Source organism: Panicum virgatum, chromosome 9K (genome assembly GCF_016808335.1).
Source record: "Panicum virgatum strain AP13 chromosome 9K, P.virgatum_v5, whole genome shotgun sequence".
In the NCBI taxonomy this organism is placed as follows: domain Eukaryota; kingdom Viridiplantae; phylum Streptophyta; class Magnoliopsida; order Poales; family Poaceae; genus Panicum; species Panicum virgatum.
In genome coordinates, this window is record NC_053144.1 from 15,101,378 (window position 1) to 15,129,203 (window position 27,826).

The 27,826-nt window shown below is 43.3% G+C and overlaps 2 protein-coding genes across 2 annotated transcripts; one reads left to right on the forward strand and one right to left on the reverse strand.

Moving 5' to 3' along the window:
* The first annotated feature begins 2,062 nt into the window (after positions 1-2,062).
* LOC120648539 lies at positions 2,063-4,023 on the forward strand. Its single transcript, XM_039925291.1, has one exon. The coding sequence runs from the start codon at positions 2,097-2,099 to the stop codon at positions 3,750-3,752; it is 1,656 nt and encodes a 551-aa protein (XP_039781225.1). The 5' UTR covers positions 2,063-2,096; the 3' UTR covers positions 3,753-4,023.
* A 590-nt stretch (positions 4,024-4,613) lies between these two features.
* On the reverse strand, positions 4,614-8,588 carry LOC120650319 (iron-sulfur protein NUBPL). Its single transcript, XM_039927396.1, has 8 exons — positions 8,340-8,588; positions 8,105-8,228; positions 7,499-7,621; positions 6,516-6,613; positions 5,849-5,975; positions 5,678-5,763; positions 5,256-5,381; positions 4,614-4,991 (listed from the first exon to the last, which is right to left on the reverse strand). Exons 1-8 carry the CDS (start codon positions 8,361-8,363, stop codon positions 4,821-4,823), a joined length of 879 nt encoding a protein of 292 aa, XP_039783330.1. The 5' UTR covers positions 8,364-8,588; the 3' UTR covers positions 4,614-4,820.
* Positions 8,589-27,826: the final 19,238 nt, after the last annotated feature.

A 27,826-nucleotide genomic window follows, 5' to 3' on the forward strand; every position in this document is an offset into this window, starting at 1 on the left:
ATCTAATTGAAAGTTGTTTTAAATCCAGGACAAACATGATTTGAATTAGTTATCAATTGATGTGAATTGGTTATAAATTGTAAACCGTGGCTTAAATGAACTTTTGCCCAAAACCAATGTTATAGAGTTTTAAATGACGAACAACTTTCGTGTTCAAAGTTTTTCGAGTTGTCACGACGCCGCGCCGAGCTGCTCTACTACCTGCAGGAAAAAAATTATTTGACTAACTAAATCTTCATGTTTTTGATCATGCATGACACCAATAAGCTCAGAAAAACACCTAGTTTTTTATCATATTTTTCCCCAATTTTTTACACCTAGTTTTTTCATTCAGTATGGAAATCTTCCTTATGGGTTCCGAATTCCGATCGAACACATGGGTGGTTCCTCTTGTTGTAGCCGATTCACCATCAGTGTTCCCACCTCTTCCAACTGAAGATGAAACTTGGGGTGGCAACGATGGTGGTCAAGGAAGAGACGGAAAGCATGACCATAGACTATGGGTGAAAGAATTTGGCATCCTTGCTGCAATGCCTTGCAAAACAGCTGAGGGGAGGCAAGTTAGAGACAGAAAGGCTTTCATACTCCACAATTTATTTGTAGATGTTGCCGTCCTCAAAGTTGTTCCATCCATTCAGCAACTAATTTCCAACCATACAAGTTCACACCAAACAGCAAATGGCACCACAGATCCACTCTTGCACACAGAGCAAGTTGGTGATATGAAAATAGCAATCACAAAGGACAAAGCAGACGCAAGTTCCAAGTTAGATGTTAACTTGGATGGAAGTCAGGCTCCAGGGATGTCTCTAATCCCAAGTTAGATGTTAACCGATGTAGGTATGCATATGAAATTGAATAGGTACCTCACCAACATTATGATAAACCAAAGTCTAGTTGAAGTCGAGAGGAGAAAACAAATTTTTGCACATGAAATGACGAGTCATTCAAATTACGGTTTCAAATGTTAATTTTAGCCTAACAAATTATCTTAGATTTGAGTGTGTTCTAGTCATATTTGCTTAGAAAAACACCTAGTTTTTTATCATATTTTTTTCCAATTTTTTACAAATTTTTTTGAATTTTCCAAATTTAAAACAAAAAATACCGAAATTTCTTTTCCCGATAACTAGCGGAAACGAAAAATTTTCCGAAATTTCGCCGAAATTGTTAACCCTGCTCCTACCACGGGCCGACATGGCACCGCCGGCCGCCACCGGATCTGGCCCAGCCACCGTGGGTGCGAGCGGTCACCCGCCGCCACCAGCCACTCACAGAGGGCGCGCAGCCCCTATCGCCGGCTGCAGCTCGCAGGCGGGTGCGGGCACGCGCGGCCAGCCCTGCTGCAGGCGAGGGTGGGCCCTGCATGGGGAGAAGCTCCCCGGGATGGCGCGAGTGGTGAGAGGAGTTGCCCGGTAGGTTTGACAAGCCACCGCCCGTGTATTCCGAGGGAGATGGCGAGAGAACCCCGATGCCGAGTCTGTTGGATGCCTATTTTGATGATCTTTTTATTTTTTTAGATATCTGATCTGGGATATAGAGTCTCTTGATATGGGATATAGAGTCTCTCGGGCCCTGTTTAGTTGGTGAAAAATTGTTGATTTTAGTACTGTAGCATATTTTATTGTTACTTAACAAATAATGTCCAATAATAAACTAATTAGACTTAAAAAATTCATCTCGTGGTAATTAGTTAGACTGTGTAATTAATTTTTTTTAATTGTATTTAATGCTTCATGCATGTGTCTGAATATTCGATGTGGCGGGTACTGTAGAATTTTTTTGGAAATAAACAAGGCCTTAGTCTGACTTGCTCAACAGTTCTGGCAGAATGCATGCAATTTTGTTGAGGTTAGGAGCCAGGACTTGAGCAGGTCTTGCCGGTGCCAAACTGCCAGCACGCAGTGTCAGTCAACACTCAACACACTTCAGTCAACATCAGCGCGTACGTCGCTGTTCCAAACACGCCAACTACGTAGGTCAAAGTCAAAAGTGTAACGCGTTGGTGATGGGCTCGGCATGATGCTCGCAGTTGCAGCTACAGACTGCAGCACCGGTTGCAACTAGATAGCTAGCTCACCGTACTGCCGGCAGGCATGGCGGCTGCGTGGCGGGGAGCATGGAGGTCACCGGTCGTCACATCCGCCAGCCGAGGCGGCGGCGGCGGCGATCCTGTCCTGCCACCACCGCAACCTGCTCTGTTTGATCACAGCTACGACGACAACTGCGGAGCCAGCAGCATCGCTTCAGGTACCACCCTGTCCATGTCCAACACTGCCACCACCTACGCCACCAGCGCCGCCGCGTCCATTCCGTTCCCATTCACGGCCGCCGGCGACGGCGTCACGGACGAAGAGAAGGCGACGATGCGGGTGCACATCAGGGACCTCATCATCCGTACGGCCACTACCGGCGACGGCGGCGGCAGCAGCAGCGCACTCGGCAGGTGGCTTTCGGAGCTGCAGGTCAGCTGGGTTCTCCGCCTCGCCCAGCTGGACGCCGCGTCCGCGGGGAGGACCTTCGTGTCGCGGCGACTCCAGCACACCGCACGCAGCTGGGTCCTAGCTCTGCACGCCATCAGCAGGTGCGTCGCTAGCTTTACTGGATGGTGTAGCCAGCAGGAGGTGGAAGAAGAAGAAGCTCGACAGACCTGGCCGCCTGCTTCAGAGTTCGTCGGATTTGTCGCGGCAACCTTCTTGCTCATGCTCCCTTTCGTCGACGCCGTCGTTGCGCTGGACGACGTCGTTAGGCCTGTCAGCATTAGCAGCGACGACGACCATGGCCATGGCGGTGTCGTTTCTGGCAATAAGGGTGCAGTGGCATCGGCTCACAAGTTCAGGGCACTGGCAGATGTCCGTGACGCCCTCTATGGGGTCTCGGAACAGGTCCAGCTCTGGCACTCGTGCCTCGGCTTCAGTTCCTCCGCCTGTTCGTCACCAGCCGACGCAGAAGCTGCTGCGAGGATAAGCGCGGAGATGATAAGGCTGCTGTTGGCGAAGCTGGACAAGGTGGACGAGGCCATGAGGAACACGAGAGACTGCATCAGGACTCACTTCATGTCCTTGACAACGACGGACGACCATGGCCATGGCCATCCAGTGTCAGGGCTCGATCCATCACCTGACATTCATGTTGCCACTCAGTTTGCAGTGAGCTACATCATTGTGCTGTCAACTAGCAGCAGCAGCAGCAGCAACACATCTCCGTGTCTCGGTGAGGAGAACAATACCAGTTCTTCTTCCACCAACCTGAACACCGTGATCATCCGTTCCCTTGGAGAAAGCCTCACCAGGGTGTCGCAGTCATTCGCGGATCAGAGCCTCAGGTTCCTATTCCTGGCCAACAATTTCTACTTCCTGTGGCACCAGCTGCTTTCTCAAAACCTGCTCTCGGGTGTCCCAACGGATGCCCTGGCTCGCAAGATTGACAGTTACATAGATAGTTATCTGCAAGTATCCTGGACGCCGGTGTTGAAGCCCTTGCATAGTCATTCACCTTGTTGCTTTTTCTTTACGAGATACTCCTCAGCACAGCAGCGTAAGTTCTTGACGGAGTTTGACAAGACCTATGTTGCGCAGAAACTCTGGAAGGTTCCAGACCCAGAGCTAAGGAGAGTGCTGCGGACAACCATTGTTGACAGAGTCATCTCGGTCTTCATAAACTTCTTGGAGGATGGTGGTGTCAGCGCTTCAAGAGTCGTCGTCAGTCCCGAGAGCTTGCAGGAGATGTTGGAAGAGTTATTTGAAGGATAAATAACCATCTATGTTCATCATTTCATTCTGGTTTGAAATGAGAAATGATCGAGCTGCCGACTAAAAGTCAAGTACTAAATTCTCTTTTACCTAAGTGATTTGCTTGATCATTTGCCATATCTTGTCGAGTTCCAGTCTTGAATTAATGTTTATCAAAGTGTCTAGTTTGACCCTCCAAAAGAATGCTGAAAAGAGGTACAATACAGCGCAACGCTGTGGAAAAACTGAAGAGCAAATATCTCTTGTGATGTTGGGTTGTTCTTTTCCGTCATCTCGTGTTTGTCTCTTATTGCTCAGCGCAGGGGAGAGCGAATGATATTGTGCTTAATCTTGGCCCCCGTTTGGTTACTTCCTAGAAGTTTCTATAACAGACTTTGACCGTTAATTAAGGTGTCAAACAAAGACAGTTTACAAAATCAACTCTAGAACCCCTATGCTACGAATACTGATAAATCTAATGAGGTCTTTGACCACGTGATTAGAGGATGGTTACATAAGCGTGAGACTTCTCCCAACAGAGGATAGAGCCAACCGACGAGCTATGGTATGCGCATAAAAAGATTTTGACATGTGCTCAGAAAACCAGTGACAATGAAAACCTGATGAAACTAGTGACGTCTCCTCTCTGATATCGAATCCTCGATCTCATCGTACTATCTACCGCACGACATGGCAATTACGTTGCTTTAAGCAAGGTTTCCAACATCTCACCATGCAACTTATCCACAACCGGCACTCAGCTTTCAAGTGGACAAAATCCATCAAAATTTGGCTATCCAAAACCCTAGCATTCAGTAAACCAATGGAGCCATGGCAGATCAATGAAATAACCTAGGACATGTTGAGGACTGAGGCAAAACGTGGTACTCGGGGCATTTGACATCGCCCAAAGATATCCCAGCGTTAAAACAGGTGAAAACTGAGGCTGCACATCCATGTCAAAGGCACCAAAGCATTATTTGAGTACAAGTTCCAGTACAGCTACTTGCAACAAACTCTACTTATCAGTACAACATTCGCCGGCATAAATGCAAAATAGTTAGACAAGAAACAGGGTGGCCTGTGTTCTCAGAGCAAGATTTCTGGGCCCTTTTGTTGCTCATTTGCTAGCTCCTTAAGCCTCTCAGTCACCTTCTCAGCAACATGTATGTACGCCCGTGCCGATGCAGAGTTTGGTGAAGATATGACAATAGGCTTGCCTTCATCTGAACCTGTTCTGATGCCGATTTCTAGAGGTATCTATTGAAAAAAAATGGAGTTGTGTTGATCAGATATCACTAGTATATCTACAGTTGAACATAGATAAACTATTATCTCCTACATTCATCAGATCTAAATCAACAGAATGTCTCCTACATCTCATGTAGTAATAATTAAAGCAACAGTTGCATGCTCCCAAAAAGATTCAATATTTCCTAATAAAAAAAAAAGACACAGAGCACAGTTGTCATAGCTTTATAAAGTCTGTGCATCTTCCCATCAATCATAACGAGATTCACTCACCTCACCAAGTAATTTCATATCCATTTCCTCTGCAGTTCTTTTGGCTCCACCTTCCCCAAAAATGTACGAATTCTCACCACATTTTGGACACTTAAAGCAACTCATATTCTCTACTAATCCCAAAATCTGCCAAAACAACAAACTCAGTTCTGCTGGGAAGACTAGACATACTGGAGAATGGTAAAGGCAACATGAAGCTACATATTTTCCAATTGTTAAATGAAATATGCCATTTTCAGGTGAATGTGTCATGCCTTCAATTGTTGAGCTGGTATGCAATTGACTACAAAATAGTATCATGTTTAGTTTGGCAATGAAAGAAATTGGAGAGGAAAGAGAACGTAAAGTTTTATGTTCAAAACAAAATTGTATCTGCAAATAATATTTAAAATATGACATGGACAACCAGTTGAGAACTATACAGGAACTTGAACTTTACGGAACATGTTGGCTCCTCTTCTAGCATCAATTAGAGCAATATCTTGAGGAGTTGAAACAATTAAAGCACCTGCAGAAAACACATGTGAAAAAAAAACTCAATTTTATTAATATCAAACCAACATTTGCAACTTCATAGCCAGATGTATATATACCAGATAACCGAAGCCTTTGTGACATTGATAGTTGAGCATCACCCGTGCCTGGAGGCATATCAACAACAAGAACATCAAGATTTCCCCAAGCTACTCCCCTTGTCATCTTCTCGAGAGCACTCATTACCTGATACCAAGGAAAAAAACGTAGCATTGAGAACATAGAACCAACACGTGCCAAAAGAACACATAATTGGAAATACAAAACTACAGTATCATTTACTACACACGTAAAGGACTCTCCATGATCAATGGATTCCAAGGTAGCAAAAATCCATGGCCATTACCAGACATAAACAAAGGGCAACAAAGAACTGTTCTGTAAATATTTTTAGCAGTAAGCCTGTAACTAAGATAAGTTTGAATTAGTCACTTCACGCATCTATAAGATTTGATCAGGAAAACATCTGTGGCATGGAATGGGGGAAAAAAAAGAAATTGTCCATGTCTACATCCACGCTCGCAAGGATCCTATCGCCCCAGACCAGTTTTATTGCCCTAAAGGCACACAAATGGAAAGCAAGATAAGCTGCAACAGCAAGTGTATGGTACATTTCAGTTGATGTTTCTCATGTGTTAAGGATGCAAAACAAAATGAAACCAATTTACAGGAAAAATGTCCAGCAAGAATACTGAAAAGTTAACAGAAGCACATGGAAAGACAAACCATAGGACCTCTCCAAACAATTGGTGCATCTTTGTCAACCAGAAAACCAATAGACATACATCGCACTCCATGGTTCTCAATTGGAATCATCTTCATGTCTGTAAACAAAATATAGTAACGAATTTAAATGAAGCCACAATGACATACCATGGTTGCAACAATAAGCAAAATGGCACATGCATAATATCTTTTTTAAAAAATCCATTTTTTCATTGACATGTTAGAATGATAGTATCCAGGAATTGTAATGATAGAGAGGGAACCATAAGGTCAGAGTTATCAGATAAATTGGTAGACATCTTTTGAAAATAATGCCGAATGCTCTTCGAAAAAGCTATATTCAGCTCACGACTTAGGTAATATAGAGCTTGAGACTGTGATGAATGAAAAATGTTTTTGTCATGTAAATTTAAGAGTGCCTGGAGTTCAGTTATTGAACTAATTTGGTCAAAATGTGATAAATTTGATTTGCAGTTTCAACTGAACCAAAACTACTGCAATGGGCTCAATTATTTAAGTACATGGAGCTATCTGCATAGTCTACTCCGCAGTAAACATTTAGGCTAAAGAAAGTAATTTGAATACTAAGAATAAACTAAGTAAATTGTTTTACTTCACCATATCTGGACACACATAAGCAATCTGGCTGCAGGATGACAAAGCAGACTACAGAACAATAAATAACCACTAACCCTAGCTGATTCTTTCAGCATAGAATTAACTTGTGATTTTACTTTAGAAAGGTTACATCAAGCCAACCTTTCTTCCATTTCTCTGGTATATTTCAGTTCAGATAAATAATTATTGCAGATGAGAACTGAATAAACAACATATTTATTAGTTGGAATATGGAAATGTGATACACTACCATGATAAAAGAAAACTAAAAAAAGTACCACAACCTTGTCCGCTTTAAAATAAAAATATCCATTTTTTCTACTCTATGAGACTATGACTTGTTCTGAAAGAGATTTAACTGATACCTTCACTTACTTCAGGCTTGGCATGGAGATTCATCATTGTGGGAATTGATGGACCATATATGTCAGCATCTAGTAAACCAACCTTAAGCTTAAACTCCTTGGCAAGTGCTACAGCAAAGTTAACTGCACAAAAAATAAGTACCAAGATGAAGGTAAAATGTCCCATGCCATGATGTTTAAGCACGAGCACTGTAAATTCACAATCTTTAGTTACATCAACTCATGAAAAAAAGTCATTTAAAAAAAACTCATGAAAAAAAGTGGGCTTGCCTATGAGTGTGGACTACCAAGAAATATGGCAATCGCTAGCCATCTTGGGATTACATTGTCCAGTAAAGCTGAAATTATGCACCTAAAAAGTTGGCATCTATCCTTCCCAAACACCTACTCATATGTAATGGACAAATCATCTAGCACCATTTCTCATTCAAGATAGTCAATTGGAAGAGTCTGCAATATAGCGCCATTCTGCATCGATGTGAATTCACAAATTCCATGTTCGGAGTGGGCCAGTGGGGATATTGCTTAAGAGATTTTCAAGAGTTAATATGATTTTGTACCAAACTCCATGGGGATCTCCAGCGTGCAGAAAAGAAAGTTTGAAACCTGCAGTGGTCGACTTGCCGACTCCGCCTTTCCCGGAGGCGACCGCGATGATGTCACCTACGCCGGCGATGGAGGGGCCGCCTTTCGCCAAGGCGCTGTAGGATCTCCTACTTCCAAGCGAGCCCTAGATAAAATGAAGTTCAAAATTTGGAGAAACTGAGCAACGAACAAGCACAAAAAAAGCTGCATATTTGCAGAGCGCTCTTGGGGTGTGGGAATCGAGTCCCGGCCTCACCGCGCGAGAGGCGACCCGGAGCATCGAGAAGAGATTGTTATTCCGCCGCGCGGTGTGGGGGGGGGGGGGGGGGGGCAGTCGGCAGTGGCTGTAGGCGGTGCGGAAGAGGAGGGCCGGCGGCCGGCGCGGGTGATGGAGTGAGGCTGAGCCCTGAGCCGTGGAGGAACTGGATCGGGAAATGCAAGCGGCGCGGGTTATCCGCGAATCCGCTGCTGGATGAGCCCGCGCCGCGAACCCGTGCAACCCGCGCCGCCGGCGCGGATCTATTCGTGCGGAGAAATTGGGGACATCTATTCATCGCGTGGCAGAAGCTAACGAGCCGGAAGGGTGGAGCGCGGGCACACGCCGGTACGCGCGGCTTTTTTATTTTTATATTTTTAAAAAATATTTTTTACAGAAATATATTTTCGGTTTTACATTTTACAGTTTTGTACCCCTACCGTCCGGCAGGGGCGGCAGGGATCTACATGTAAATAAATATAAATTGTTTTTGCGCGGAGGCCCGTGGTGGGAGCTTGCCGACCCTTACCGGGCGGCAATCACCTGCCGCCTGGTGGAGGGGCAGCAGGCCCCCCCAAATATAAAAACTGAGCGAATTCTAAAAGGGTTGACCAATTTGATACAATGAACGAAATTTAAATTGAACGTTAAACAAGATACCACGTAAGATATTACATTGAAGGTTTCATTCATTACAACCAAATTCTATAGAAATACGCACTGCCAACTAATTAAGCGGCAGCTGTAATGAATTCTAAAGGGAGGTAATGAATGAAACCTTCAATGTAATATCTCATGTGGTATCTTGTTTAACGTTCAATTTGAATTTCGTTCATTGTATCAAATTGGCCAGCCCCTTTAGAATTCGCTCAGCTTTTATATTTGGGGGAGCCTGCCGCCCCCTGCCGGGCGACAGGCTCCCACCAAGGGCCTCCGCGCAAAAACAATTTATATGTAGATTCCTAGGGGACGGTAGGGGTACAAAACTGTAAAATATGAAACCGAAAATATATTTCTGTAAAAAACGATTTTGAAAAATATATATAAAAAACGCCCGGCACGCTGTACCGGTCACGGAAGATGGAGGCCCAATAAACTAGTAGACCCATGAAGCTCACGGAAGATATAGGCCCAATAGGCTAGCAGACCCATGAAGCTAATTTTTTTCGTTATTTGCTGTCACTTGCTGCCTTATTTTCCACTTTGTAAACTTTAAATATGTTTACACTCTAAAAGTTTTTGGAAAACAGAGATAGAAAAATAAGATTGTTTCAAAACATTCCATATTTCTTTCAGAACAATTCAAAGTGTTCCTATTTGTTTCAAAACATTTCAGATTGTTCAGAAGAAATGTTTAACTAAAAAATTTCACAAATAAAGCTAAGCAAACATGAAACAGTTCAGATTGTTTAGAATGAAATGTTTAACTAAAAGGTTCCCAAAAATGTTCATCAATCATTTCATATTGTTTAGAATGTTTAAAAATATTCCAGATTTGTTTGAGAACAATTTTAAATGTTTCTATTTGTTTGAAAACATTTCAGTTTGTTTAGAAGAAGTGTTTTCCTAAAAAGGTTCATAAAAAAAGTCAGCAAACCATTTCAGATTGCTTAGATGAAAAGTGTGTAATTAAAAATTTCACAAAAAATGGTCATCAAACAATTCAGATTGTTTAGACGAAATGTTCAATTAAAAAGTTCGCAAAAAATGATCATCAAATATTTCAGAATGTTTAGAAATGTTGAAAACATTCCAGATTTGTTTTAGAACAAATTAAAGTGTTCCTATTTGTTTGAAAACATTTTAGTTGTTCAGAAGAATTTTTAAATGAAAAAGTTTACAAAAAAGGTTTGCAAACATTTCAGATTGTTTAGATGAAAATGTGTAACTAAAAAGTTCACAAAAAATGGTCATCAAACAATTCAGATTGTTTAGATTGTTTCAAAAACATTCTTGTAACACCCCGGGTGTTTGCACAGTAATTAAATAAGTGTCCGCACAGTAATGGTGTAGGTTTGCTTTGCATCATGTGCTTGAAATGCTTAAAAAGGATCTTTTTGTAATTATGAAAGGGTATATGTGTAATTATGATTTTATGCAAGGTCCTTTCTGCAGTTGTGTTGAATAGGTTGTGTAATTATAGTTTTAGTGGAGGGTGTTTGTGCAAAATTTCAGTGCATTTAATGCATGGTAGTCAATTTTGCTTAAAGGTTTACATTTGAAGTGAAATTGCTTTGAAAAAGACAAAATTCCTGGAATTCAAAAATCCTTCAACGATTTTAATTTTAACTCTTGAATCTTTGGTCAAATAAATTTTTGCACAACATAAAAGTTGTAGATCTTGAAAAGTTGAACAACTTTCATGTTGGGCACTTTTCCATTTGAGCTTTGGTTTAAAAGTTATTGCTTGTTTACAGAAAGGTCCCTGGAACTTTTGGAAATTGCAAAATCGCCCTTATGACCATCTCCCCCTCTCTGCTCTGCTTCTCGCCGCCGGCCACCGACAGCGCCGCCCGCCGACGCCTTCCCGGCTTTCCCGGCCATCAATTCGCCGTGCGCTGGCTCCCACGCGTCGCCGGCGAGCTCCTCCCCCTCCTGTTGCCTCGCGCTGGAGCCCCCACCCCTCGCCACGCGCCCCCGCCGAGCCCAGAACCTCCCCGGCGGCCGCCACCGCGACGCCGCCGTGGAGAGCCCAAACCCGAGGCCCAGCTCTCGATCTTTCGCGCGCCTGAGCACTACAAGAAGCCCCGCGCTCTATTCCCCTCCTCTTTTAGCCAGTTACCTAACCCCACGCCCCAGAACGCCGCCGCCGCTCACCCCGAACGCCGGCGAGCTTCACCCCGCCGCGGAGCCGCCACCCCAGACCCGCTCTACCCCTACAGCCCCCACCTTTAGCACCGCCTCGACCTCGCGCAGCTCCCAGGCCACTTCCCCTCGCCTGAACCTCACCGGAGCACCCTCGCCGTCGCTTGCCTCCGCCGCCGACCCGCCCTGCTCCGCCGAGCCGCCGCTTCCGAGCCCCTCCGCGCAACCCTAGGCCACCCAGAGGTGTGCCTTGCACCCGTGAAGCTCACGCACCCCTCCCCTCTCGCCGCCGGTGAGCCCCTCGCCGGGAAACGGCCGGTCAACCGCCGCCTCCCCTCTCTGACCCGGCCCAGGGACCTCGGGTTGAAAGGAAAGAAAACCCAGGGGGTTATTTGCATAGGCCTAGACTCAGATGAATAGTGCCAGTAGGGGCTGCTTTGTAATATTTTCAGTGAACTTTGAAATTCTAGATCAATTCATAGAAAATTCGTAAAATAGCAAATCTTGATGTTTTGGAATCCTTTTGAAGAGCTCTATGCAGTAGAACCATAATATGTTAGGCTTTAGTTGCAAGTTTTTGCTGTATAAATGGTTTTGTGTCACTAGATAAAGAAATACTAGATGTTTAATCTTTTTCTTATCTGGTGCTTGAAAGCTGATATTGCTATGAAATTTTGGTGGTAGTTTACTTATGTAACACTAGCTTTTCTATAAAAATTTCATGGTCAGTTCTCTTGTGTAGCTATTTATTTGTTTTAATCTTTGTTTAGTACACTTTATTTATGGTAAATAGTTTCTGTTTGTAATAAATCATGATTTTATTTTGACATGTTCTTTTTGAGTAGTTTAGTTTGTCCAGGAAGTTTAAGCTTCAGTTCATGGCTAGATCAGTAGTTAAAATTGATTTTTGTTAAACTGATGTCTGTTTTGTTTATTTTCTCAGAATAAATTCTATGTAGATAAAATCATGAAAAATTAACAGTAGCTAGATCATCCCTGTGTAGATCTCATGTTAAATTTTGAGCTTCTGATCTTCTTTAGTTTGACCTGTGTAATTCTTGCTTGTTCTAGATGTTATCGTAGTAAATGATTTTTTGTGTTTAAATGGTTAAATGTCTTGGCATGATTTTTACAGGGTAGATTACTTTGTTCACGTTCTGTTTAGGGTAATTTTGGTAGATTTTAGTACTATTTGTACTCTGATTTGTTAATTTATTTACAAACCATGACTTACTTGTATAGGAAAATCACCACCACTCATTTTGTGAAGTTAGTTAACTTCTTTTGTGCTGTTGATCATAATGCCTTGTGTAGTTAAATTTGTTATTTAACTACTCTATAAACGATTACCCATGTTTGTTTTTAATGTTGTTCTTGCATTGCATATAGACACGACTGCCTTATCGGACGGGACGTACGAGCTGATCCCGGAATCTGACGGAGGTGATCTCGAAACTCAAGTGAACACTGCGGAACTAACTGAAGCCCCGAACCAAAGTTCGGAAGAGCCTAGCGCTGAAATAGTTAGCAATTACCGAGAAGGCAAGCCCCGGACATAACCTATATTTCAAATTATTATCATTTACTGTTGTTACTTACTTGTGCATTTACAGTTCTTAGGATTTGAATTGAAAACCCTAGATGCATGATCCTAGGAACCTATGTACTGAACACTAGACCTGAGTTCGACTATCTGCTAAGCTTATAGAAACGGTAAAAGTCGAGTGATTGCCTGTCACTCGCGAGCTTTATAGGAATTGCTTGTTTACTTTCTGTTATCAATATAAGGACGACGGACGGGGTTGTGTTCGATATTATGTCCTATGTGAGACCCCGTCTGTGTTGATGAACTTGCTAAGGTCGCGGTGTGTGGTAGTGCTGGTTAAGTTTTTGAAAGTACTAGTCACATGCCGTAAATATGGTACGCGGCAAGCCTAGTAGCCGATTGGACCGGGGAGTGGATATACCTCCCACTCTCTCAGTAGGGATAGGTTTTATTATATGTTGCGCAACACTACGACTTCTAGGGACAAGGTTCGGCCTTGGAGCCCTGTAGTCGGGGAGAGTGGCACTATCCACAAGCCGGAAAGAAAGGTTAACGGTTGTTTGGGAATGACCCGACGGTATTCCAGACGTGTGTGCTAGGTTACCCTTGCAAGGTTGAATTTCGATTCAGAATCGTCCGCCTCTCACGATGAAATGAGACTGCTTGATCTCTTTGCCACACAGAGTAATAAGAGCAACAATATTCTTATTAATCTTGATGCTTGCTTAGAAGTTCCACCATGTTTGGTTAGTAGATGCTTACATAGAATGGTTAATCAACTAGAATCTTGAAGCTAAAACTTGAAAGTAAGGACCTACTCTTTATTGCTTTTCAGCAAAGGAAAACCAGAGCCTTACAAATGCCTTGCATAGTCTAGCTAAGGTGGGCTACTTATACCCGTTGTCGGTTAAGTCTTGCTGAGTATTAGAATACTCAGCCTTGCTGTTGAAATCCTTTTTCAGGTATGAGTTTTGAGGATCAGATCGCTAGCTTGACCTATCATTGCGCTTTGCCTCCTGGCTGGTCCGTAGAATGGGATACGTCTTCGGCCGGCAATGACTATGACGAGTGATACCCGGCTTGGGCTAGCTTGGTATACTTTTGGCGACGTGTTGTAGAAATCGTGTTTCATCTTCCGCTGTTTAGACTCTGAACTTATAATTATGTTTTGTAGAACTGTTTTACTTAAGTTGGTTTTGTAATAATGGTTTGAACTATTTTGTAATCACTACTGAACTTGCCTGTGTTGTAAAATTTGTGGTTGTAATATCTCTGGACTCGCCTTCGTGCGAGGTATGCTTGTTCGATCCGAGAATCGGTGGTTGTATCGGGACGTTACCCGACAGACCAAAAATTGTTCCGTTTGAAGTGCGTTTAAGCTAATGTTGCCTTTATGGTGATGGTTTACGCACTTGAGCCGGGATAATTTAGGCGGTTCTGCCACAGCTGGCATCAGAGCTACAAGCATATACCAGAGGTGTTGGAACCTTAAAAATCGTTTTCCATATAAAATTGGAACCATAAAGAATTTCGGAAAACTACGTTGGATTCGTTAAGAGTTGTGTTTAGAACGTAAAGTCCTAGGGAATTTATGGGAATTACTAGGTGGTTATTTTTTGTATGGTTTATGTTATCTGACTTCCAGCACTTTACATTTTGTCAAACCATACTCACAAGCAACTCTTAATTCTTGTAACGACGCACCTACGTGAGGTAAGATGGTAAGGATCCTCAGTCAGCTGAGGGAGTCTGACCTTCCCGTCGGTGATGCGAGCCGAACGCTGCCCTCAAGCAGTGGCTTACTTGAGGTGCTTCCAATATACCGACTATTAGTTGACTATATTGGGAGTAAAGTGTACTCAGTCAGCTGAGGGAGTCTGACCTTCCCGTCGGTGATGCGAACCGAACGCTGCGCTCAAGCAGTGACTTACTTGAGCTGCTGCCAATATACCGATCTCGGTCGACTATATTGGGAGTAAAGGAACAAGTGAATACGCCACTAAGTAGCGTATGTTAACGTTGGCCATACGGCGGAAATTGTATGGCTGCCGCTTCTATAGTGAGCGGTAATGTCTGGGAACGCTTTCATGAGTGCTGGCATGAAAGGTTCATTGGGGATATATATTTATGTTCTGTCAATCTTCTGCAGGAACACTAACCGCGATTTGTTAAGATAAGAACGGTTAGAATGTATCGACTAGCTATATAGGGAGAGCCGTATTTATGTATACCACCGTGCTAACCCCGTAAGCCCAACCATAGTGGGCAATTGTCTATCTTGTGAGGACGGTTAGGAAGTGCATACATATTTGGTTGATGTTTAATTGGTTCATAATATTTGCAGTTGCTACATGAGCTTGTTAAGGAATTTCTAGTATGAATCCTTATAAGATAAGTGTTAGTGTGCTTAAACCATGAGTGAGTGAAACTCTGATTTTAGAAGCATACTTGTAAAATGCATAGGTTTCCTTGGATGAAAAATATGGTTTCGAGTCATGCCTTCCTCCTAAGCCCCATCTTGTTGTTATAAGGATCTTTTCATTCCTTAGAATCTCAAATGATGAACCAGTACCAATTGTGGTTTATTATTCTTTGAGTTGGAATCATATCATCTTGTGAATTAGAATCACATTTGTTTTACCGCAGTCTTCTTAAAGCTTTATTTGAGAAGTCTTGAGATAATTGCATTACTCACATTTGAATCCTTTTTGATTCAGATGGCGACTTGTTCCCAGATCTTTTGGGATGAGGAGGGAAATGCTCATACCGATTGTCTGTACTGGGAGGGTTTTCCGAGGATTCTTTGGGATTCACTTCGTATCTTCCACTACCCAGATCCACCCCAGTACACGGGACGCCAGTTTTCGGAGGATGGAATTAAGAAGAACAGAGTTAAGATGACCATTCCTCAGCACCCCACCTTGGAGTGGCCACCGATTGAGATTGAGGTGATTGGGTATCGTCTTGTGGATGCGTTTGAGAAAGCAGCTCTCAACGCTATCACCACTTTTTGTGAGCACCACCCCGAGGAGGTAGCAGCATATCCTATTGGTTTGTTTCCAGCAGTCCGTACTGGCGATGCAGAGTGGCTGTTCAGGGTCACACACTTTGGGCACTTGATTGGAGATGTAGCGGATGAGACTATCGAGGCAGTAGTCAGATATATGAATGCCCAGTCTCACTACCAGATACTTCAGCAGCGACACATGGACCAGGTGATAGACTTGGCCCAGAGTTTTCAGCGAGGTCTTCGTCTGAAGGATATTCAGATTGGGGGACTTCAGGATGCCGTTGCTGGGAGGGACACTGCTATTGCACAGTTTGAGCATCAGGCTATGGAGTATGGTGCTGAGATAGAGCAGCGCAACACAGTTATCAGATTTCTTCAGGCACAGGTGAATGAGCTGCAAGCAGATTGGGCTGATGCTTTAGCACATGTTGGTATGCTCCAGGAGCAACTAGATGCCCCAGCTGAGTCTGCAGCAGCAGAGGAGGACCCAGAGGAGATTGAGGGAGTATCTGACTTAGATTCAGAGCACGCACTTGCTGAGCCTAACCCTCAGCCGGACGACTCTTCTTCCGGCAGTGCCTCTTCTGTGGGCAACCTCGACGACTTCTAGGCGTCTTAGACTTGTCCTAGATAGTTGTGTTCTCTTGTTGTAGCATATGTATATAGGGAAGATGTTATTGTAAAATAGCCTTAGGGAGGAGTACCACTTGTTGTATTATATGTGGTAAGGTTAAGCGATGTTAGGTTGTAAGAACAAGGCTGCTTTGGATGTAATATAAGTAGCGACTACCAGTTTGGAAATAATAATCTTCTACTTAGCAAATCTCTTTATTTGTGCATTTTTCACGCCCTTTGATGAATACAAGAGGTTGCAAATTTTTGTGGCATATGTGTTCATCAAATGTTAGCATGTTGAATCTGTGAGACTAAATTTTAGTCCAACCCCTTCTATGATCTCTGTTGTTTAGCAACATAGCACATAGCAAGGAAGAGCGAATTGATAGATTATTTCCTTTACCCTTTGCTCTCAGCATTGAGTCTTTATACGATGGAGCATGAAGCTATCTAGCAGCTGACCAGTTTTAATTTTTGTGGGTTGCACATTTATGTGTTGTGCACATTGTGCTACACCGCATCTAGTTACATTTTTGCTGATGTTGTTTTATCCAAATGTATGATCATTGCATGTACCATTGATTTTGGAAGCGAGAAATATGTATCTAATGGATGTCTTCCATGATTACAGATGGTTGGTCATACACGCGGAACGCCTGATGGCTTTGGTTGTGAAACTGGCAGTGGATCTCAGCAACCACCGCCACCCCCGTCGAATCTGGCCGAGTTAATGGCCATGCAAACAGAGCTGCTTCGCCAGCTAGTCCAAGGGCAACAAAATCAGCCACGCCAACAGTATGGAGGAAGGGAGGCACAACCAGCGGGTTACCAGGAATTCTTTGGTACCCAACCTCCACTTTTCAGCAAAGCTGATGACCCATTGGATGCCGATGCATGGCTTCGTACAATCAATTCCAAGTTTGCTTTGTTAGCGGTACCATGTATTGATGCGAACAAGGCCCCCTTTGCCGCCCAACAGCTTCGCGGTCCTGCACGTATATGGTGGGATAATTATTGTGAAATGCAGCCTGCTGAACATATCATATCTTGGGAGGAATTCAGAACTGCATTCAGATCACATCATATTCCGGATGGACTAATGGAAAGAAAGTTGAATGAATTCTTGGCTCTAGATCAGGGAACCCGCACTGTTCTTCAATATGCACAGACCTTCAATCATCTGTGCCAATATGCGGGTCATCATGCTGATACTGATGCCAAGAAACGTGATCGTTTCCGTCGTGGCCTCAATACTAAGCTCAAAGAACATTTAAACTTGGTTCAGCCCAATACCTATAATGAGCTGGTTAATATGGCCATTACACAGGAAGATTGTATTGCTGCACATCGTGCTGAGAAAAAGCGGAAGGCACCAACGGGACCCTCGAGTGCCCAGCCACCGAGGTATCGCCTGGTGCAAAATACTCCACCTAGGCCTCCACAAAGAAATGCCCCAGTGGGTAGGTTTGTCTTTAGGCCGCCTCAGCAACAAGGAGGATTCAGACCTCCAGTGCCTCAGCAACAGCAACAGCAGCAGTTTAGCCCAAGGCCGAATGCCCCACAGTTCAATAGTGGGAATAGTAATAATCGATGTTTCAACTGCGGCAGTGCTTCTCATTTTGCCAAGAATTGTCCACAACCCAGAAGGAATAATCCAGGGCAAAACCCTAATCAGAACAACAACAACAACAACAACAACAACAACAAGGGCAAGGGCAAGAGGCAAATGGTGCAAGTCCGGCAAGGGTGAGTTAATTTCACTACTCTTGCAGACCTTCCAGCAGGAGCACCAGTAATGACGGGTACTTTCTCTATCCACAATAAACCCGCAGTCATATTATTTGATTCTGGTGCAACGCATAGTTTTATAAGTGCCAAATTTGGAGCAAGATTAGGATTGGATTTTTGTCATACTAAGGGATCTTTTATGATAACAACCCCTGGTGGGAAGATAGCTTCCAATCAAATCACTAGATGTGTGCCAATTAAGCTGGGTAGCAAATTGATAAAGACAGACTTGATCTTGCTAAATTTAGAAGGCATGGATGTTATTCTAGGCGTGAATTGGATGACTACACATAAAGTGCTATTAGATATCTCTTCCCGGGCTGTCGAGATAGATTCACCACATCAAGGAGCCACCATACTCTATCTACCCCAACGAGAGTATATTAACTCTTGTGCTTATGCCGCAAAAGGAATTAAACTTGAAGATATCCCTATTGTGTGGGAGTATGCGGATGTATTTCCAGATGATTTACCTGGAATGCCTCCTGATAGAGACATCGAGTTTGTTATCAAACTTCAACCCGGTACCGCCCCTATTTCTAAGAGGTCGTACCGAATGCCTCCAAATGAATTAGCAGAATTGAAAGTCCAACTCCAAGACCTTCTTGACAAAGGTTTTATACGTCCCAGTTCTTCACCCTGGGGATGTCCAGCCCTGTTTGTGAAGAAGAAAGACAATAGTTTGAGGCTATGTGTTGATTATCGACCACTCAATGCGGTCACTATTAAAAACAAGTATCCTCTTCCCCGCATTGATATTCTGTTTGATCAGTTAGCTGGAGCTAAGGTTTTCTCTAAGATTGATCTTCGTTCTGGCTACCATCAAATAAAGATCAAGCCTTATGATATTCCAAAGACTGCTTTCTCTACCAGATATGGACTATATGAATATTTGGTTATGTCTTTTGGTCTTACCAACGCCCCAGCATATTTTATGTACTTGATGAATTCAGTCTTCATGCCGGAGCTGGATAAATTCGTCGTGGTTTTCATTGACGATATCTTGATCTACTCCAAGAATGAAGAAGATCATGCTGAACATTTGCGTATCGTTCTCCAACGATTACGAGATCATCATCTTTATGCCAAATTCTCCAAGTGTGAATTTTGGTTGGACAGTGTGAAATTCTTAGGTCACACTATCTCCAGTGATGGTATATCTGTTGATCCAACTAAAGTACAAGAAGTGATGGATTGGGAATCTCCTATTTCAGTTCATCAAATTCGCAGTTTTCTTGGTTTAGCTGGATATTATCGTCGGTTTATTACTGATTTCTCCAGAATAGCCAAGCCTATGACGGAGTTATTAAAGAAGGGAGTGAAGTTCGTTTGGAATGATAAGTGTGAAGAAGCTTTCCAAACTCTTAAAGCAAGATTAACTACCGCTCCAGTATTGTCTACACCGGACAGTACTAAACCTTTTGATGTCTATTGTGATGCGTCGGGTACGGGACTTGGTTGTGTGCTTATGCAGGACAACCGGGTTACTTCTTATGCATCAAGAGCTCTCCGGGATCATGAGAAGAATTATCCGACCCATGATCTGGAATTAGCAGCTGTTATTCACGCTCTTAAGATGTGGAGACATCATCTTATGGGAACTCACTGTAATATTTACACTGACCATAAGAGCCTCAAATATATCTTTACTCAAGCTGATCTCAACATGAGGCAGAGACGCTGGCTAGAGTTGATAAAGGATTATGATCTAGAAGTGCACTATCATCCAGGAAAGGCTAATGTGGTTGCGGATGCACTCAGCCGCAAGTCACAATGCCACTGTCTATCTGTAGAACCATTCAATGAAACTCTATGCCAGGAAATGATGAAGTTAAACCTAGAAATGGTATCTCAAGGAAGTTTGAACCATATATCCCTTGAGCCTACACTTCATGATAGCATCATCATGGGGCAATTACATGATGAGGGTATCAAGGTCATCAAGGAAAAGTTATCACAAGGAGAAGCAAAGTATAAATGTTTCAGAGTGGATCATAGGGGAGTTCTATGGTTTGAATCCCGACTGGTGGTACCTAAGGATCATCAGCTTAGAAAGCAAATCCTTGATGAAGCACATCTTTCGAAATTCTCGATTCATCCCGGTGGTACCAAGATGTACCATGATCTCAAACAAAATTTCTGGTGGACTCGAATGAAAAGAGAGATCGCTAAATATGTTTCTGAGTGTGATGTCTGTCAAAGAGTTAAAGCTAGTCACTTGAAAATAGCTGGTACTCTCCAACCTTTATCTATTCCATCCTGGAAATGGGAGGACATCAGTATGGATTTTATCGTTGGTTTACCCATTACTCCTCATAGGCATGATTCTGTTTGGGTAATCGTTGATAGACTCACCAAGACCGCTCATTTTATTCCAGTACACACCACTTATTCTGCCAAGAAGTACGCAGAGATTTATCTCGATCAGATTGTTCGTTTACATGGCATTCCAAAGACGATTATTTCTGATCGTGGGCCTCAGTTTATAGCACGTTTCTGGGAGCAAATGCAGGAATCCATTGGAACAAAATTGATTCGTAGTTCGGCTTATCATCCACAAACAGATGGGCAAACTGAACGAATCAATCAAATCCTTGAAGACATGTTGAGAGCATGTGTTATTCAATACGGCAAGAATTGGGTTAAGTGCCTAGCACTGGCAGAGTTTTCATACAATAACAGCTATCAATCCAGCTTGCAAATGGCACCATTTGAAGCATTATACGGTCGAAGGTGTCGAACTCCTTTGAATTGGTCACAAGCTGGAGAACGCAAAATTTTTGGGCCAGATTTAGTTTCGGAGGCAGAGGAGCAAGTCAGAATTATCCAGGTTAATCTTAAAGCAGCTCAATCAAGACAGAAAAGTTATGCAGACAAAAGGAGAGATCCTTTACAATTCAAGGTAGGAGACTTTGTATATTTGCGAGTATCTCCTACTAAAGGTGTTCAACGCTTTGGCTTAAAAGGAAAATTAGCACCCCGATACATTGGACCATTTGAAATTATCGAAACTTGTGGACCCGTTGCCTACCGACTTCGTCTTTCATCTCAATTGGCCGCTGTTCATGATGTCTTCCATGTCTCACAACTTCGGAAGTGCACCAGGGTACCTACTGAAATCCTTGAACCACAAGATATCGAAATTGAATCCGATCTATCTTATACGGAGTATCCAATCAAGATTCTTGACACAAAAGAAAGAAGTACTAGAAGGGAGAAAGTTAAAATGTACAAAATCCAGTGGAATCAGCATACGGTAGAAGAAGCTACTTGGGAAACTGAAAATTTTCTTCAAAGAAACTTTCCCGGCTTTCTTAGAACCAATCCAGGTACCAATTCTTTGCACCCTTTTCTTCCTGTAAATCTCGGGACGAGATTCCTTTTTAGGGGGGAAGGCTGTAACACCCCGGGTGTTTGCACAGTAATTAAATAAGTGTCCGCACAGTAATGGTGTAGGTTTGCTTTGCATCATGTGCTTGAAATGCTTAAAAAGGATCTTTTTGTAATTATGAAAGGGTATATGTGTAATTATGATTTTATGCAAGGTCCTTTCTGCAGTTGTGTTGAATAGGTTGTGTAATTATAGTTTTAGTGGAGGGTGTTTGTGCAAAATTTCAGTGCATTTAATGCATGGTAGTCAATTTTGCTTAAAGGTCTACATTTGAAGTGAAATTGCTTTGAAAAAGACAAAATTCCTGGAATTCAAAAATCCTTCAACGATTTTAATTTTAACTCTTGAATCTTTGGTCAAATAAATTTTTGCACAACATAAAAGTTGTAGATCTTGAAAAGTTGAACAACTTTCATGTTGGGCACTTTTCCATTTGAGCTTTGGTTTAAAAGTTATTGCTTGTTTACAGAAAGGTCCCTGGAACTTTTGGAAATTGCAAAATCGCCCTTATGACCATCTCCCCCTCTCTGCTCTGCTTCTCGCCGCCGGCCACCGACAGCGCCGCCCGCCGACGCCTTCCCGGCTTTCCCGGCCATCAATTCGCCGTGCGCTGGCTCCCACGCGTCGCCGGCGAGCTCCTCCCCCTCCTGTTGCCTCGCGCTGGAGCCCCCACCCCTCGCCACGCGCCCCCGCCGAGCCCAGAACCTCCCCGGCGGCCGCCACCGCGACGCCGCCGTGGAGAGCCCAAACCCGAGGCCCAGCTCTCGATCTTTCGCGCGCCTGAGCACTACAAGAAGCCCCGCGCTCTATTCCCCTCCTCTTTTAGCCAGTTACCTAACCCCACGCCCCAGAACGCCGCCGCCGCTCACCCCGAACGCCGGCGAGCTTCACCCCGCCGCGGAGCCGCCACCCCAGACCCGCTCTACCCCTACAGCCCCCACCTTTAGCACCGCCTCGACCTCGCGCAGCTCCCAGGCCACTTCCCCTCGCCTGAACCTCACCGGAGCACCCTCGCCGTCGCTTGCCTCCGCCGCCGACCCGCCCTGCTCCGCCGAGCCGCCGCTTCCGAGCCCCTCCGCGCAACCCTAGGCCACCCAGAGGTGCGCCTTGCACCCGTGAAGCTCACGCACCCCTCCCCTCTCGCCGCCGGTGAGCCCCTCGCCGGGAAACGGCCGGTCAACCGCCGCCTCCCCTCTCTGACCCGGCCCAGGGACCTCGGGTTGAAAGGAAAGAAAACCCAGGGGGTTATTTGCATAGGCCTAGACTCAGATGAATAGTGCCAGTAGGGGCTGCTTTGTAATATTTTCAGTGAACTTTGAAATTCTAGATCAATTCATAGAAAATTCGTAAAATAGCAAATCTTGATGTTTTGGAATCCTTTTGAAGAGCTCTATGCAGTAGAACCATAATATGTTAGGCTTTAGTTGCAAGTTTTTGCTGTATAAATGGTTTTGTGTCACTAGATAAAGAAATACTAGATGTTTAATCTTTTTCTTATCTGGTGCTTGAAAGCTGATATTGCTATGAAATTTTGGTGGTAGTTTACTTATGTAACACTAGCTTTTCTATAAAAATTTCATGGTCAGTTCTCTTGTGTAGCTATTTATTTGTTTTAATCTTTGTTTAGTACACTTTATTTATGGTAAATAGTTTCTGTTTGTAATAAATCATGATTTTATTTTGACATGTTCTTTTTGAGTAGTTTAGTTTGTCCAGGAAGTTTAAGCTTCAGTTCATGGCTAGATCAGTAGTTAAAATTGATTTTTGTTAAACTGATGTCTGTTTTGTTTATTTTCTCAGAATAAATTCTATGTAGATAAAATCATGAAAAATTAACAGTAGCTAGATCATACCTGTGTAGATCTCATGTTAAATTTTGAGCTTCTGATCTTCTTTAGTTTGACCTGTGTAATTCTTGCTTGTTCTAGATGTTATCGTAGTAAATGATTTTTTGTGTTTAAATGGTTAAATGTCTTGGCATGATTTTTACAGGGTAGATTACTTTGTTCACGTTCTGTTTAGGGTAATTTTGGTAGATTTTAGTACTATTTGTACTCTGATTTGTTAATTTATTTACAAACCATGACTTACTTGTATAGGAAAATCACCACCACTCATTTTGTGAAGTTAGTTAACTTCTTTTGTGCTGTTGATCATAATGCCTTGTGTAGTTAAATTTGTTATTTAACTACTCTATAAACGATTACCCATGTTTGTTTTTAATGTTGTTCTTGCATTGCATATAGACACGACTGCCTTATCGGACGGGACGTACGAGCTGATCCCGGAATCTGACGGAGGTGATCTCGAAACTCAAGTGAACACTGCGGAACTAACTGAAGCCCCGAACCAAAGTTCGGAAGAGCCTAGCGCTGAAATAGTTAGCAATTACCGAGAAGGCAAGCCCCGGACATAACCTATATTTCAAATTATTATCATTTACTGTTGTTACTTACTTGTGCATTTACAGTTCTTAGGATTTGAATTGAAAACCCTAGATGCATGATCCTAGGAACCTATGTACTGAACACTAGACCTGAGTTCGACTATCTGCTAAGCTTATAGAAACGGTAAAAGTCGAGTGATTGCCTGTCACTCGCGAGCTTTATAGGAATTGCTTGTTTACTTTCTGTTATCAATATAAGGACGACGGACGGGGTTGTGTTCGATATTATGTCCTATGTGAGACCCCGTCTGTGTTGATGAACTTGCTAAGGTCGCGGTGTGTGGTAGTGCTGGTTAAGTTTTTGAAAGTACTAGTCACATGCCGTAAATATGGTACGCGGCAAGCCTAGTAGCCGATTGGACCGGGGAGTGGATATACCTCCCACTCTCTCAGTAGGGATAGGTTTTATTATATGTTGCGCAACACTACGACTTCTAGGGACAAGGTTCGGCCTTGGAGCCCTGTAGTCGGGGAGAGTGGCACTATCCACAAGCCGGAAAGAAAGGTTAACGGTTGTTTGGGAATGACCCGACGGTATTCCAGACGTGTGTGCTAGGTTACCCTTGCAAGGTTGAATTTCGATTCAGAATCGTCCGCCTCTCACGATGAAATGAGACTGCTTGATCTCTTTGCCACACAGAGTAATAAGAGCAACAATATTCTTATTAATCTTGATGCTTGCTTAGAAGTTCCACCATGTTTGGTTAGTAGATGCTTACATAGAATGGTTAATCAACTAGAATCTTGAAGCTAAAACTTGAAAGTAAGGACCTACTCTTTATTGCTTTTCAGCAAAGGAAAACCAGAGCCTTACAAATGCCTTGCATAGTCTAGCTAAGGTGGGCTACTTATACCCGTTGTCGGTTAAGTCTTGCTGAGTATTAGAATACTCAGCCTTGCTGTTGAAATCCTTTTTCAGGTATGAGTTTTGAGGATCAGATCGCTAGCTTGACCTATCCTTGCGCTTTGCCTCCTGGCTGGTCCGTAGAATGGGATACGTCTTCGGCCGGCAATGACTATGACGAGTGATACCCGGCTTGGGCTAGCTTGGTATACTTTTGGCGACGTGTTGTAGAAATCGTGTTTCATCTTCCGCTGTTTAGACTCTGAACTTATAATTATGTTTTGTAGAACTGTTTTACTTAAGTTGGTTTTGTAATAATGGTTTGAACTATTTTGTAATCACTACTGAACTTGCCTGTGTTGTAAAATTTGTGGTTGTAATATCTCTGGACTCGCCTTCGTGCGAGGTATGCTTGTTCGATCCGAGAATCGGTGGTTGTATCGGGACGTTACCCGACAGACCAAAAATTGTTCCGTTTGAAGTGCGTTTAAGCTAATGTTGCCTTTATGGTGATGGTTTACGCACTTGAGCCGGGATAATTTAGGCGGTTCTGCCACAGCTGGCATCAGAGCTACAAGCATATACCAGAGGTGTTGGAACCTTAAAAATCGTTTTCCATATAAAATTGGAACCATAAAGAATTTCGGAAAACTACGTTGGATTCGTTAAGAGTTGTGTTTAGAACGTAAAGTCCTAGGGAATTTATGGGAATTACTAGGTGGTTATTTTTTGTATGGTTTATGTTATCTGACTTCCAGCACTTTACATTTTGTCAAACCATACTCACAAGCAACTCTTAATTCTTGTAACGACGCACCTACGTGAGGTAAGATGGTAAGGATCCTCAGTCAGCTGAGGGAGTCTGACCTTCCCGTCGGTGATGCGAGCCGAACGCTGCCCTCAAGCAGTGGCTTACTTGAGGTGCTTCCAATATACCGACTATTAGTTGACTATATTGGGAGTAAAGTGTACTCAGTCAGCTGAGGGAGTCTGACCTTCCCGTCGGTGATGCGAACCGAACGCTGCGCTCAAGCAGTGACTTACTTGAGCTGCTGCCAATATACCGATCTCGGTCGACTATATTGGGAGTAAAGGAACAAGTGAATACGCCACTAAGTAGCGTATGTTAACGTTGGCCATACGGCGGAAATTGTATGGCTGCCGCTTCTATAGTGAGCGGTAATGTCTGGGAACGCTTTCATGAGTGCTGGCATGAAAGGTTCATTGGGGATATATATTTATGTTCTGTCAATCTTCTGCAGGAACACTAACCGCGATTTGTTAAGATAAGAACGGTTAGAATGTATCGACTAGCTATATAGGGAGAGCCGTATTTATGTATACCACCGTGCTAACCCCGTAAGCCCAACCATAGTGGGCAATTGTCTATCTTGTGAGGACGGTTAGGAAGTGCATACATATTTGGTTGATGTTTAATTGGTTCATAATATTTGCAGTTGCTACATGAGCTTGTTAAGGAATTTCTAGTATGAATCCTTATAAGATAAGTGTTAGTGTGCTTAAACCATGAGTGAGTGAAACTCTGATTTTAGAAGCATACTTGTAAAATGCATAGGTTTCCTTGGATGAAAAATATGGTTTCGAGTCATGCCTTCCTCCTAAGCCCCATCTTGTTGTTATAAGGATCTTTTCATTCCTTAGAATCTCAAATGATGAACCAGTACCAATTGTGGTTTATTATTCTTTGAGTTGGAATCATATCATCTTGTGAATTAGAATCACATTTGTTTTACCGCAGTCTTCTTAAAGCTTTATTTGAGAAGTCTTGAGATAATTGCATTACTCACATTTGAATCCTTTTTGATTCAGATGGCGACTTGTTCCCAGATCTTTTGGGATGAGGAGGGAAATGCTCATACCGATTGTCTGTACTGGGAGGGTTTTCCGAGGATTCTTTGGGATTCACTTCGTATCTTCCACTACCCAGATCCACCCCAGTACACGGGACGCCAGTTTTCGGAGGATGGAATTAAGAAGAACAGAGTTAAGATGACCATTCCTCAGCACCCCACCTTGGAGTGGCCACCGATTGAGATTGAGGTGATTGGGTATCGTCTTGTGGATGCGTTTGAGAAAGCAGCTCTCAACGCTATCACCACTTTTTGTGAGCACCACCCCGAGGAGGTAGCAGCATATCCTATTGGTTTGTTTCCAGCAGTCCGTACTGGCGATGCAGAGTGGCTGTTCAGGGTCACACACTTTGGGCACTTGATTGGAGATGTAGCGGATGAGACTATCGAGGCAGTAGTCAGATATATGAATGCCCAGTCTCACTACCAGATACTTCAGCAGCGACACATGGACCAGGTGATAGACTTGGCCCAGAGTTTTCAGCGAGGTCTTCGTCTGAAGGATATTCAGATTGGGGGACTTCAGGATGCCGTTGCTGGGAGGGACACTGCTATTGCACAGTTTGAGCATCAGGCTATGGAGTATGGTGCTGAGATAGAGCAGCGCAACACAGTTATCAGATTTCTTCAGGCACAGGTGAATGAGCTGCAAGCAGATTGGGCTGATGCTTTAGCACATGTTGGTATGCTCCAGGAGCAACTAGATGCCCCAGCTGAGTCTGCAGCAGCAGAGGAGGACCCAGAGGAGATTGAGGGAGTATCTGACTTAGATTCAGAGCACGCACTTGCTGAGCCTAACCCTCAGCCGGACGACTCTTCTTCCGGCAGTGCCTCTTCTGTGGGCAACCTCGACGACTTCTAGGCGTCTTAGACTTGTCCTAGATAGTTGTGTTCTCTTGTTGTAGCATATGTATATAGGGAAGATGTTATTGTAAAATAGCCTTAGGGAGGAGTACCACTTGTTGTATTATATGTGGTAAGGTTAAGCGATGTTAGGTTGTAAGAACAAGGCTGCTTTGGATGTAATATAAGTAGCGACTACCAGTTTGGAAATAATAATCTTCTACTTAGCAAATCTCTTTATTTGTGCATTTTTCACGCCCTTTGATGAATACAAGAGGTTGCAAATTTTTGTGGCATATGTGTTCATCAAATGTTAGCATGTTGAATC

Excerpts from the sequence above, each read along its gene's own strand:
- LOC120648539 (XM_039925291.1), top strand. The coding sequence starts at position 2,097 with ATGGCGGCTGCGTGGCGGGGAGCATGGAGGTCACCGGTCGTCACATCC.
- LOC120650319 (XM_039927396.1), bottom strand. The coding sequence starts at position 8,363 with ATGCTCCGGGTCGCCTCTCGCGCG. Across the intron at positions 7,622-8,104 it reads CGGCAAGTCGACCACTGCAG|TTAACTTTGCTGTAGCACTT; the intron begins GTTTCAAACTTT and ends TTTTTTGTGCAG. Across the intron at positions 5,764-5,848 it reads ACAAAGGCTTCGGTTATCTG|GTGCTTTAATTGTTTCAACT; the intron begins GTATATATACAT and ends TGTTTTCTGCAG.